The sequence below is a fragment of the Bombyx mori genome, chromosome 17, assembly GCF_030269925.1.
Source record: "Bombyx mori chromosome 17, ASM3026992v2".
Taxonomy (NCBI): domain Eukaryota; kingdom Metazoa; phylum Arthropoda; class Insecta; order Lepidoptera; family Bombycidae; genus Bombyx; species Bombyx mori.
Window position 1 is genome coordinate 5,039,865 of NC_085123.1, and position 14,690 is coordinate 5,054,554.

The following is a 14,690-nucleotide window of genomic DNA, read 5'->3' on the forward strand; positions in this document are numbered from 1 at the left end:
GTACAAACTTACAATTCCAATTAATTATAGTCAAATTTCGACTACTGCGGGACCTCTAGTTATTATAAAATGGGTGTAGGTAAGCCTCAAAACTACATGTATATGAAAAACGTATTTGACAAAATATGCGACATGTGCCCTTTTCGAAATTGCTCAATTATTGTCGAACTTCCGATACCCAGTAACGGAAAACGATCGATTTATTTAAAGTCCTGACTATACTTGAGACCTTAGAATTTATCTCAAGGTGGGTGGCGCATTTACGTTGTGGATGTCTACGGGCTCCAGTAACCACTTAACACCAGGTGGGCTGTGAACACGTCCACCCATTAAGCAATAAAAAAAAAGTCGCCGGTCTCTTGATACTGTAAGCTATTGTTTATATAATTAAGCAATTCTGGCTCTCATGTGATTTTTATATTCAATAAATTCATTTAATAACATATACACAGCTTTAAATGATGTCCTGTGATGTCATTAAGGTCTTTTTAAATAAGTACATATGTATGTAGGTGCGGGATTTTCTACAATTTCGTATTGTAATCGTAAAATGTTTTTCGATATTATAATTCAGAATACAATATTACAGTCACTATTTGTTTTTTATTTATATTCATTCCATAATTCAAATCGTTCATGCGTGTTGATAATCACTTGCTATTATAAATGGGTCTTAATGCTTTTCTCCCATCAAAAACTATCAATAAATAGATCAAATTTAAAATGAAAATACACAAGTTAAATTTTATGGGTAAATCAAAACCAAAAAAAAAAACACGAAAGAACAATATTTATTGGCACGTGTACATACGTATATATTGAATAGAAATATACACAATGTATCAGTATGTGGTCTATATGATACTCGAAGTTGGCTGACGCAGAGTTTAAAAAGACTACTTCCTTTGTGACTTTTAGTCATAAGGTGACATTCGATGTACGAGAATCGCGAGGTTGGAACATTCGTTGTAACACTCCTCCGAGAGTGTAAAACACCGAATTTTTAGAAAAAACTCAAAGTAAAAAGGCACTCAGGTAAAGACACTCGAAGGCTCAGTTTCGCAAAGCAAATAGTATAACAATTACTCTTGTCTTGTAAACTACTAATGTCTTGTAAATAAACATGAGGTAAGTACCGATTGCTCTTTAAAAAAACTGGAACGATTAACTAATACTAATTGAAGATAATTCGAAACAAAATTATTGAACATTTACAAACTTTTTACTTACAAGTGTATGATTATAAAGACGTATTTTGCTTGACTATTTTTCAAAACCAATTAACGCTCTTTTGAGGATTTTTGTTTTTCGTTTGATCGACGCACAAATAGCGTGCTTGCTCGTTGATTTAATAACTATCTACATAGTTGATAAACAAGAAATAAAATAATTATTCTTAAGAAATAGTTAAAACGCTGTAGTTTGTTCCTTCCTAGTGAGCACGCTATATTGTATAATGACGTCATTCTACATCGCCATACCTATTATGTTATTATGGTTACCGTCGCCCATGGACTTCAGCAATGCCAAGGGCAGAACCAAGCCACTGCCTACCGTTAAATACTCTCCACAAGCCTCATTTGAAGAAGGACATGTCATTAATTTTGAGCAACGATCGTAAATTTTCATAAAAACCTCAATAATGGCTTATTTTTGGGGTTCCGTTCCCAAGAGTTTTTTTGTTATCTATTTATATAAAAATGAATTGCTGTTTGTTAGTCTCGCTAAAACTCGAGAACGGCTGGATCGATTTGGCTAATTTTGGTCTTGAATTATTTGTGGAAGTCCAGAGAAGGTTTAAAAGGTAAATATGAAAATACTCGGAATTAAATAAAAAGAACAATTTTGTTTTTCCTTTGATGTGGCCCCCCGTAGGTCAGATTCCTTTTGTTTATTATATACAAAAGTTTACGTCTTTTATTTATCGATTGAGGCACTACGAAGTTTGCCGGGTCAGCTAGTATATTATATGGTAAAGACATGTCTTCTTAACTAACATATTTTTTTAATATAAAATTGCAATGACGTGGCCGCGTCTGCATTAAACACAAGAACATTGCATACGTCCCGAAAAAAATATTTACATCTACACCAATCACAAACAACTATTTAGCTTCTTCACGGTGATCGCATTCATCAATGTTTCGCTCTCTCAAAGCCCGTTCTTCAGGCGAGCGTTTCTCCATATTATCCTGTACCTCTTCCAGCGTTTTATCTTTCGTTTCGGGCACACAAAAATAAACAAAGAACAAACCCGCGTAACCAACAAAAGCGAAGGACCAAAACACGGAATAGTGACCGAACGAATCTTTGACGACCTGATAGAATTTCGTCACGACAAAACTGAAGACGCAAGCTAACATCGTCGCGAGACTGGACGCGACAGCCTTCACGTTTACAGGAAACAATTCTACTTGCATCACGTACGGTAAGTTCCCTAAGCCGTTCGCGTATAATATATTAAACCCTATTATGCCAATTAGAGGCACCGGAAATAAAGAAGCCAATGTTTCGGGCTGAACTTTCACAACGTCCTTTAGATAGAAATACAATCCGACTAATGTCATTGACAGTGACACGCCGAGGCAAGAAACAAACATGAGAATCCTGCGTCCGATCCACCTAGTTAGAAACGTAGCGCCAATACCTGGAAAGATACAAATTAATAAATATTACATTGTCTATTATTTTATTTTTTATTTTTTTAATACCACCTACATGCGAGGATTTGCACAAATCCATAGACAATGCTTGCAAGTGGACCGGATATAGAACTGCTCTGTGTAAATATCGCTTCAAGATACGATTGTATAACGAGAATACCGGTCATATATTGGAGGATCTTCAAGCCTGAAATTTTACTGAATGTATTAGTACAAAAATACGTTTTATAATACCCTTAAAGCTGTCGAGTATTAATCAAGCGATTATCGATAGGGGAAATCTTAATTTTCTTATTTATAAACACACTGTTGCTAAGTACAGTTTGAAAAACAGAAAATTTGAACTCATTCACATGAGCAAATTTTATGTATAAGCCGTTTTGAAGGTAACCGAAGTAATTAGAATTGCAGTTTCAACAATAAATTAATTACAGAGATCTGTTACACAAATAATAGATAACCGATGCAGGAAAGTCAATATTAAATTCGTCCTCAAAGTTATAATTACATATTTATATACAGACTGCTATCTAAGGTGGAAGTATCGCATTCAGTATAAAATTATGTTACGTTTATGACTTATAAAAATTGTTATTTTGGTGTATGTACCGTATAAATATATATATATTTTTTTTTTTATTGCTTAGATGTGTGGACGAGCTCACAGCCCACCTGGTGTTAAGTGGTTACTGGAGCCCATAGACATCTACAACGTAAATGCGCCACACACCTTGAGATATAGTTCTAAGGTCTCAGTATAGTCACAACGGCTGCCCCACCCTTCAAACCGAAACGCATTACTGCTTCACGGCAGAAATAGGCGGGGCGGTGGTACCTACCCGTGCGGACTCACAAGAGGTCCTACCACCAGTAATTACGCAAATTATAATTTTGCGGGTTTGATTTTTATTGCACGATGTTATTCCTTCACCGTGGAAGTCAATCGTGAACATTTGTTGAGTACATATTTCATTAGAAAAATTGGTACCCGCCTGCGAGATTCGAACACCAGTGCATCGCTCGATACGAATGCACCGGACGTCTTATCCCTTAGGCCACGACGACTTCAAATATTCATATGCACGTAGTAAAAAGCGGTTATTTCAATGTTACAAACAGACACTCTAATTTTATTTACATGTATAGATGTATAGATTACCTACCCAAAACAATATAAATGGCTTTCCTGTATTTAGTATTGGTTAGCAATTCCTTCACAGAGCTTTTGCTCTCCATATTTTCCTGCACGTGTATTCGTATGACGTTAAACTGCTCATCGATCCACTGTAAAAATATGAAGCTTAAACTAAAATTTAAAATTTAAATTTTGAATTGCTTGTTTAAAACTGTAACAAATATTTGTCTGTATATTGAAATTAAAAAGAAAGGGTTACGGTAATGCACGTGCGAATTGATTAAATTAGTTAACTATCAATTTTATCAAAAGTCAAGATTAAGTTTTGAAATATATCGACGCTTGAAAGGCAAAAGTGACTAAGCGACAATGCGTGAACTTTACAGTAGACTAAAGTGGAAATACCTGAAAACAAAATTTATTTTAACGAATCTAGCTGTAGTAAAATCTAGCTAGTAGCTGTAGGATTGAAATGATTTTAATAGACCTAGAAATATATTTTTTTTGCGCATCGAATATGGTTATTGCCTATCATTTATATACAAATCAGTTATTGTCGCTTAGTCACCTTTGCCTTTCAAGCGTCGATATGTATTATTATATAGGCTGCCTGAGCAGCAGACATTAGGAATTAATGTCAAGTAGCGGATTTACAACCAGGCCGAATAGGGCTACGGAAGCAAGGGCCCATTTCTTTTTAATCTTAAAGTTTATGAAAAAAGTCTATGTTAAAAGAAGTTTATATTAAAAATGATGATGATTGATATCCTTATAAATGTTACTGGGTCTATACAAACTAATTCAACTTTTATTATGTTTCACCAGTTAGATACATTTAATGAAGTGAGGCATCGTAGAGATCGGTAGAGACAGCATAATTTAGTAGATGGTAGTAGAGAGCCCCGACAGAGATTCGCACCTTGGCGCGACAAAAATGGGACAACCTAATTTGAATAGCTTACCGGAAAATTAGTAAAACTGCCACTGCCTAAGCCTATGGTATTGATGTTTAAAATCTAGCAATCAAAGATACTGTTTTTATTATCGTACTTAATCAATCCAATAAAATTTAATTAAACTTATTCTTTGCATTCGATCTCATATACACTCCCAATACCCTGAGATATAAGGTCGAAACCTGACTGTATTGGAATAACGTGCATTAATAGATAATTATCGGTGCGAACTCACGATACTATTACCGCTAATCAATTACGCAAGTTTAAAAATTTTCCTACAAATTGGAGAATCTGACGTCCCTTTATCGTGTAAATGGTCCACGAATGTGTGTTATGTATGCATTTACTTAACGGAGAGGATGTGTATCACGTAACGACATACAATACGAACGCAGTTATGATTTGTCGCAGAAATAAGCAGACTTGTATTATTTGTTTAACTTTGTCGCGCGAATCTAAATAGAATCCCGCTCTGTATCCTAAATACGGCCCTGCGTCCAAAATGTTTACTTTACGCACACAGCTCTTATAGCGTTTAGTAATCTCACAATATTCTAGCATGAAAAAAATCACTGTCATTTTAACACACAGCCCATAACAATACCTTTTCGTTTTTGGATCCTTTTAAAACTCTAAACTCCTTTCTTGCTGCAGCTATTCGCCCGTCTTTTAAGTGATAATACGGAGATTCCGGTATCCACAAACACGCTAATACGTATATTATAGGTATCGTAATTAGTATCGAATTCAGGAAAGTATACGAAACGAATGGCCCGACGCTATATATGATAAGACATCCGAAGTTGTTCATAACTTGAATTATCATACCTAATGCGCCCCGAATCTCCTTATCGGCTATTTCTGTTACATATATCATTGTCACCTGAAAAACTAATACTGTTATTTTATCATATATTTTATAAATTTTACATTAAATACCGGATTCTTTCAACATTTTATAGTTACCACGGCAATTACGCCCGTCGACGCCCCCATGAGAAAACGTGCAAGGTACATCACAACAGGCATTTTACTAAAAAATATCATAATCTGAAAAAGTAATTAAATCTTGAAATCCATTTAGTGGTAGTTCCTATTAAAATTAAAATAAAAAAAATGACAAAAGTTATTACAATTTAAAAAAAGAACAGACAAATAAATTCTGTCTATTTTATTTTTTAATCCAAATGAGTATGCGCACCTCTTAAATAAAACAAGCTTTAATTCTACACTAGATAGTAACGGTTGCATTTCGCTATAACAAATTATCCGAATAAATATTTTAAAGTTCGAACGTACCGCACCTAATATTCCTGGGGCAGACGAAACAAAAATGGTTTTGCGACGTCCAACACGTTCGTTCAATAATTGACCGCCGTAAGAACCTAACAACGCACCCAGCCCATGAAGCGACACCACCCATGATATCTGTTCCTAAAAATCCAATTCACTATATTACATTTAAATCAAACAACCTATAATATAAAACTTATTACGGTATCAATTTAAATAATTTGTCATTTTATTAAAATGTATAATAGATAAATTTTAATTTTTTTTTTCTCGTCGCTTGCTCAAAAATTAAAACTTATGTGCAGAACTTAAGTTTTATTCATACCTATTCATATTCATATCATTATTCATATTCATTATCAATTGACAAATATAATCACGGTATCCTAGAGGTGGGCTAATAATAATCAACATACATTCAAAATAATTTCCACAGTGCTACCTATTCATTGAAAAAATTGAGGTGGCGACTTACGTCAGTAATTTTTACGCCCGCTTCGCCGCTTGATAACTTTGGAATCGCTGGCGAAGGCCACGCTAATGTTGCTCCAGTAAACATAAATGTTAATGAGGCTGAAGTTCAAAATTAAAACATTTAAACTTGTAACATAAGCAATTTGAATTCCCGCTAAATTGACATTACATACATACCACAAATTCCCGCTAAATATTGCACTTTTCTCTTTGTGGATTCGGCCATTTCACTGATTGTAATTAAAATGTAACTGAAATGCCAAAACAATATTTTTAATGCGACTGACTATGCGAATAAAGGTGTCTTATCACCAATTTCCACAATAAAACCGTCTTGAGAATTACATCACGGTGACGTGTGAAGTTTCCGTCTTGTAACAATAAAATGTTCGAGTGTAAAATGAACAAACTGCTACTATCACAGTTCTCGTTCTTGTACTTATACAGTACGTATACACATGTACATACATAGTTGCAAGAACTATGAGTGTAGACGAGAGGGAGATTGACGTGAAAATGAAATCTAAATTGACATATCTACTTATGAGTCGTCTATTATCAAAGGTGGCAATCTGTGCATTTGGACAAAAAAAATGTTATTGATATGTCAATACAGATTGATTTGAATATAATCGTCTCCTTCAAAGAATACGGTTCAAAACCTGAATTAAATAAAGTTTTAACTTAACCTGTTATTTATCTAAGATGTCGTTCAGAAGAGTTTTGTGACTGCCAATGGAATACAAAGTCAATAATTCGTTTTTCTGATTTACCAATAATTGTCCAAAAGTCACATTGCCGGCTTTGATAATAGTCGACTCTTATGTCCTTTAATACCTTTACCTTATAGTCTTTTAACATTTTTGGAAAATTGCGTATCCTTATATTTATAATGCAAAGCTATCTAACTTTACATTAAGCCTCAAAGTAGTCTTACCATATGCAAGATAATTTTCATAATTAATTAGAAATAGGAACATTAATAGGTAACTAACAACCAATAAAATTTCATTTTTAAAGAATTTTAAATTAATTTATATAGTTGTACATAATTAGATAACCGCCACGACAGTGGGTATTGAATTATTAAAGATTAAACTAAAAATGACAAGCACAATTCAAAGTATTATTTTGTATTGTGTATGTACGGTTGTCATAAAATATAAACATAATTTCAGAGTAAAATATGACAACTTTTTTGTGAAAATACCTACATACCTAAACCTATTAATACATATTAGGTATCTGATTACATTATGAAATTTTAATTAAATAAATTAATTTAATAAATATAATAAAATTAAGATTTGAAAATCCATTATCGATGATTTATCTTCTTTAACCACTTTTCTGTATACTAAATAAAGCCCTTCAATATGCATACTTAGTACGGCCCTGAGATTTAAGAATACCGAGTGAGTATGTAGTCATTTTATATTTAATTATCAGGATACCCAACTACAGGAAAGGACCAAATTAAACACTAATCAAACAGAAAAGGCTTCCTCTCAATCCCCACAAATCTTTATTATAATTCAGAAATTACACAAAACGGTTTCAAATTACTCAATTTATTGATAATCTGCCGAAAGAATAAATGTAATTAAATTTAATGCAAAATTACAACTTATTATAAGTTGATATATGTACTGATAATTTTTTTATCTTCAATACAAAGCAAAAGAGTTATATCGTCAGTTTGATCAGGAATGCATTCTTCAGTGACCAATGATTGAATTCAGATCAGTGACCAAGCTACAAAATAATTTTTCATTACGCTATTAAAAAACACGACTTTTGAACTACAGTTCACTGGTGGTATGGTATAGCTTAATGGTTGAGGTTATGAGCAATTAGAAAATACAATAGACTTCGACCTCACGTCTCAAGGTGGATAGCAGCATTCAATTTGTTATTTCTATGAATTCTACATGGAGAAAGGGAAAGGACAAAGTGAGCTAGGTCGTTTCTCTTATACACAGGATTCCCTATTACAAGATAATTTTTATTTAAAGATGAAAAATGAATAAAACCACAAAAGAAGTTTTACTTCTTTCACGAGCATCAAGTTGCACGCGCACCGTCTTTTTTATGATTATTTAGAACATACAATCGGATCGGCAGATTAAATTAAAAGTTTATAGTCTTGTGGGCATAGAGGTATAAGTCACGCTGATTTTGTTGTTGTTGTTTTGTCAACTTAGCAGATACGCCAGATACCGTTTGATACAGTTTGAAAAGAAACATAAATGGGCATTTTTTTATGATTCTTTATTTTCTTAGTATTTTTTTCAAAAACCCTTTGCAGTTCTTTAAAGATAAGTTAATGAAGTTGGTGAAATTACCCTAATATTCATAAGTTCACAACTTGGTTTACCAAAAAAAGACCAAATATTTTCAAAAACCATACTTAAAACATGCTGTTCTAAAATCTTGACATTATATCACTAAGAGACACAGTTTCAAATCACTAATGATTTCATTGAGGGTGAATAGGTACACGTTAAGAACCATTTACTACTCCCTTCAATAATATTTGTATTGAATATTTTGGAAGAATTTATTGGAAGACCTAAATCAAAATAGAAGATTTAGTTAGATTTTTAATGCCTCAATTTATTCCAGCAGTATGCATTATGCTAATTTTACATTTGAACTATCTTCAATACCGAGACATCAGCAGTGTTTATTTAGAAAAAAAGCAATGAAGACAAAAAACCCTAATTTCTTAATAGTCATTATAGTTTTAACCATTTAGACAAAAATATATTAAATTACATTTTATGATGCTAGGATGGTCCTCACTATTCATAATTTCTAATATTTAAAAAATATGAATTATCTTTCGAGTTACAGTGTTTTCGATTCAAAACTGTCAATTGTATTGCATAACTTGTAAGAATTTTAAAATTATGGCATTTGTCGAATTAGTTTTCGCATTTGCATTGCCACAATAGTATTATCCGTACAAATATCATTAATACTATAAGGAGGAATTATCGTCACATTTCCAAATACAATATTGTCATTCACTTCTGTAACTGGCAACAAATTCTTTTTCAGCCAAGATATTAGATTAGATTTTCTATCCACACTAATGTCTTCAACGTAACTAGCAGGTGTCTGAATAGGTGGTATCAAATCTGTATGTGTTTCTGTAACATCTATTATTGCATGGCCGGGTACAACCACTGTGTGGTATGTGCTGTGATTTGCTATGGAAAGAATTAAGCTGTAACAAAATTATGATACTTTTATTATTATTTCTTAAATTTACTTGTCAATAACAATCGATAACCAAACAATAAATAGCATTGTATTGTAAAAATATAAATACAATCAACTATTGAAGGTCATTAATTACTTTGAAGAATTTCCTAATTTACTATTATATCGCTATTAAACAGAATTTGTGTAACAAAAAGGCATAACAAAAAAACTTAAAAAAAAGAATTACGTAAATTGGAATAGTAGGGAATAATAGTAGAAGATTGATTTAAAATTTACCTATGAGATATCGGATCTATACACCGTATAAACCCTTCAAATTCTGAATTTTTTAAGAGCTTGACTTTCACGTATTTGTTGAGTAGATTCAAAAAGGAGACGCAATCATGTTTGGAAAAGTCAGAACTTCCTTTTATTTCTGATATATTTTCATTCATTTTTGAATCACCCAGAATGCAAACTTGTATTTTTGGAAATTTAAACTACAGTTGGGACAGTATATAATATATTGCTTCTTAATTAAATAATTATATGAATTAAAAATAACGGTATTAAATAAGGAATTTTGTACGAAAATAAACTCAAATTAACACTCATTTAATATATTTTTTCTTTGTCTAAGAAATCGGCAAAGTAACCTTTGCTTATACAGCCAAATCCTTCGAAATAAAATATTTTTACTAAATGTAATATACGAAACGTAAGAGGGATTTGACTAAAATAAAATTGATTACAGAATCCTAATTAAATGAAGTGATATGAATTGAATTTTTTTTATTATCTCTCTCTACCAAAACTCTCAATACCAATATCTAAGCGGTGCCATGTCTCATTATTATAGAGGATGACACTATCTCCATTTTACCAAACCATAAGAAAGCAATTGAAATTTAATTAAATAAGTTTCTATAAAATTATTTAACCATTGATTATAATGCTGGGAATTAACCTGTAGATATATACGACAAAGGAAAGATTTTCCAGCGAGTGATATTGCTCGGTAGAACGACGGCGACGGTCCGAATGTTGTTGTTCGGGACTTGTATATTATATGCAAGCTTATCTTGAAAATGTCGTAAGCGAGATTCAGGCATCTGCCAAATATCTTGCGTTGTATGATGGCTACCGCCACATCATTTCCTCCGAGACTGGGGGTGCTTTTTTTCCTACCTATGCTGATAGCCTTGAGAGGCTATTTCAGCTTCTCCTTGATGTGTAGGTGAGCTCACGGGGCTCAAGCTGGGAGTGTTGCCAAAACTGGCCCTAGCAAGAGCAGTGTTTCGCAGAATCTAACACCGGATTGGAAACGCGACCCACTGAGAAGATCCGGCGAGAAACCTTAGTGGGCAACTGGAGGTCGTGTCATTTAATTAGCGTTGTCCGTGCTGAGATTAGCTTGCAAGTGCCAGTGCTGCTCGAAGCATGCGGTGAGTCGAGGCTAAGCTTGAATGATGCGTGAATATCGCCAGTGCTGCTCTGCACTGCTGTTATATTTTACAAAGAATGGGCAGGTCGTCGCGTGTTCTCTTCGTTGAGTTAACAAGTAACCACTCGTTCCCTTCCATACAAAAAATTGCATTCAAATTGCACTGTAAAAACTGAGACCTAGGAACTCAAGGTAGGTGACGGCATTTCATTGTTGATGTTTATAGGCTCCGGTAACCACTTATACCAGATGGACGGTGGACTCATCGACTCACATACAAATAAAAAAAATATATATATTAGAGGTAATCCTAATAATTCCATTTTCCATTCCATTGTTTGGAATTTGATTCAGCAAACCTGTATTGTAGGTGCCCCCCTAATCATGCAGTGCAGTAAATATTTCTCAAAGACAGCCCTCAGCAGGAGGTGGTTTAAGACAGGACACATTTTAGAGACATATTTGTGCATTCTTAGGAATATAATATGTATAAACTGATGGAACAAGAATAAAAATAAAAAAATTTTGTAATGTACATATTCCTTTCTTTTTAAACAAACTTAAAAGACTACAGAAATAATGACTTAGTTGCCTTTCTGGCAAGCTTAGTGCAGAACCATATATAGGATTACTTTAATAGGAAGTAGAATCCAAGAGCCAGCAGTATCGTTTCAGTGACAACAATTTAGGCAAAGTAAAAAAAATCAATAGTTTTTATGCGTTTATTTGCTTACAACTAATGTTCATTTCTTGGCCTTTGCTTCTCGGGTAGCTTTTCTCTCAGCCGCCCTCGCGAGTTGCTTGGCTGGCTTCAGGTTACCCTTCTTGCAAAACCTTTGATTCCTTAAAAATTTTGGATCCATCTGAAATTACAAAAAAAAAATTGTTTTTTTTTAAAATAATATTATGATGGATAGGTTTTTTAATTTTATTTATTTCCTCAATCGGTGAATAAACTCATGGCTTATCTGGAGTTATGTGGTTAGCAGAAACATCAACAACTCCTCCATCCATCTTGAGACATGAGAGTGTTAGCCTCAGTCTTTTTTTTTTTCATGATTGTGGGATTCCTGTTGGCCCAAAGGCCTTTCCAATCCTTCACAAGGACAGGTGGGCGTGCAAGGGCTCAGCCAAGAGGAGTGGGATTTGCTACCTAACGCCTCCAATGGAAACCTAACAACTCAAGAGTAGCTGGTTCGCTAATGAATCTACAATCAGGTTGCAATCGCGATCTACTGAGAAGATCCAGTGAGAACCTCAATGGGCTGATGTTTAGGTTAGGTTACACATCAAACTCTTCAATGAGTTCGACAAGTATAGTTACAGGGAGTCTCAGTTCCATAATACAACATTCACATTCTGATACTTAGAAGCACAGAGAAGCAGGTGGGCTATGAACTTACAAATCAACACTACAAATATTGGTCACTGACAATCAGAGCTTATATAATTATTAATTTATAAGTGTATTCATCTTCATTTCTTCTACATGCAAACAAAATTTTGATTTTCAAAACATTTGTATCCTTATTTCCTTCATCCACCTTTCCACTTCCTCAAACATTTTTAAGGACATGATAGTTTTGTTTGTGTCTGTATAACATATTAAAGTATTTGGAAATATATACCGATACTAGATAAATAAGGTACACCATGTTAAGCGCAAAGTTATTTACTTTTTAGCTACTAGTTACCGCTAATGTTAATGCTATTATGAAGTATTCAAATTATTTCATTTCTGCACACAAGATTACAAAAGTAAGGCGCTTATTTATAAAGATCAAATTTCTAAGCTAATTTCTAAGTGTGTTAAATTAATTATCTAAAATATTAGGTTTTAGTTTATAATACCACTTACGCCAAGGGTGGATTCGTGCCTGGTCTTCCTTGGCTTTTTGATACCATTTCTGTGAGCTTTGCGGTCTGTTGAAAAATAAGTTTGTTTTAGCAGTTTATAGATGTAGTACATTTGTATGAAACAAACATTTCCATTTAAGAAAATAAGTTACGAATTATCAATCAAGTTCATACTCTCGCGAGTGTCAAGACTCGGATGGTTTTTCAGTTTTGTTTACTTACTTTGGTTATGATTTGTATGATTCTTTGACTTTGCCATTTTGATGAGTTTTCAATCCTGTAAAGGAAAATAAAGTCGTTACTGTAAATACCTACACAACGTATAGCTCACTCTATTTTAAAATATTTATTTTGCTAAATGATTTTATTGATATTTAACGAATTTTTAACATGCTTAGAAAAACACGAACCACTTTGAATCAGAGGATAGAACAGAAGACCTGACAGTGACAGATTTCAGATGTCAATTATTATTTTAGTAGTTTTATTTTTCAAACTGAAAAGGCAAAAGTGTCGTAGCATATAACCTTCTTCTTCTTCTCAGTCGTGTCACTCTTGACAGAGTGGTCGTGATCGTCATGTAGTGTTAGAAGGGGCAGACTTGATGCGTCTCACGATGTCGCACCATCTCTCAATTTAGCTAGTGTTAGCAAATTTTCTGACTGTAGTGTAGTTCATGTAGTGTTGGAAGGGGCAGACTTCATGCGGCTCACGATGTCCCACCATCTCTCCCTGCTCGAGGCCATTCTACTGCACTCATTTAAGGGACCTCCCACTTCAGGTAATGTGCAGCTCAAGCCATATTATTATTATAATGTAATCGAAGCCAATGTACAAAACAATATACGTCATAACTTTAGATTATCATTAAGCAATATTCATTTACTGATACCAGTGTTTTTTAAATGACTGTTAAGCTTCCATAATTATTTTTCGGCATATCCTCAATCAACCGATGCGTTATGGAAATCGTTAAGGCTGCCTACTTCCGAACTCCGGCTCACACAAAAGCCAGTCACTATTATGATTATTTGGTTGCGATGAAACGCCAGCGCCACGCAGCGAATGGCAATTGCTAATTTTTCAATGTTAAGCTTAATAATGTAAATGGTCACAACTCGATCTACGCTAGGTACTTTTAGAAATTGGAAGGTCACCCTTCTCGTCGAGCCCGTTTAATGCGACGAAAGCTTCACCGTGCAACTGCCCACTGAGTGTCTTGCCGAATATTCTCAGTGGGTTGCGATTTCGACCCGGTGCTAGAATCGAAGCACTGCTCTTGGTAAGGCAGATGTTAACAGTGTCCCGGGGTGAGTGCCGTGAGCTTACCTCTACGTTCGGTGAAGCTAGTATAACCCCTTGAGCTTACAAACAGTAGGTAGACAAGAAAAATCAATCAAAATCGTCTAGAAATTTAAATCCATCAAAATCTAAAAACGTAAAGTCACGCCTATATTTCAGGAAAAATAAAGTAGTAACTTGCAGCAATGAACAAAATTGATTTAAAGGATTTAAAATTCAAATTTGAAAGCATTATGATTTTGTGTTTATGTAGAAGGCAGCTTCTCAGCACACCAAAATAAGCCAGCAATGGTTAACAAAATTATCTATATTTTTAAACCCGATAGATCGGTAATCGAAATACACATCACTAC

General features: G+C 33.9%; 2 protein-coding genes across 4 annotated transcripts; both read right to left on the bottom strand.

Moving 5' to 3' along the window:
• Nucleotides 1–770: 770 nt before the first annotated feature.
• Nucleotides 771–11,463, bottom strand: LOC101738830 (facilitated trehalose transporter Tret1-like). Of its 3 annotated transcripts, XR_009975342.1 has the most exons (10): nucleotides 6,870–7,043; nucleotides 6,702–6,775; nucleotides 6,526–6,623; nucleotides 6,057–6,191; nucleotides 5,724–5,807; nucleotides 5,362–5,640; nucleotides 3,827–3,947; nucleotides 2,719–2,850; nucleotides 1,959–2,647; nucleotides 771–1,686 (listed from the first exon to the last, which is right to left on the bottom strand). XR_009975342.1 is itself a non-coding variant. In XM_062673305.1 (9 exons), the coding sequence occupies exons 2-9, from the start codon at nucleotides 6,748–6,750 to the stop codon at nucleotides 2,106–2,108; spliced, it is 1,440 nt and encodes a 479-aa protein (XP_062529289.1). In that variant the 5' UTR covers nucleotides 6,751–9,756; nucleotides 10,032–11,463; the 3' UTR covers nucleotides 771–2,105. The 3 variants fall into 3 exon arrangements, 2 of the variants coding, with proteins under 2 accessions (XP_062529289.1, XP_037872981.1); XM_062673305.1 differs by adding an exon at nucleotides 10,032–11,463 and having other exon boundaries at nucleotides 771–2,647; nucleotides 6,702–9,756; XM_038017053.2 differs by having other exon boundaries at nucleotides 771–2,647.
• A 426-nt stretch (nucleotides 11,464–11,889) lies between these two features.
• On the bottom strand, nucleotides 11,890–13,312 carry RpL29 (ribosomal protein L29; the record flags this gene model as incomplete). Its single annotated transcript, NM_001044053.1, is given in 3 exon segments — nucleotides 11,890–12,041; nucleotides 13,037–13,101; nucleotides 13,258–13,312. Coding segments are annotated over 3 exon segments (222 nt in total). The 3' UTR covers nucleotides 11,890–11,921.
• Between the last annotated feature and the right edge of the window lie 1,378 nt (nucleotides 13,313–14,690).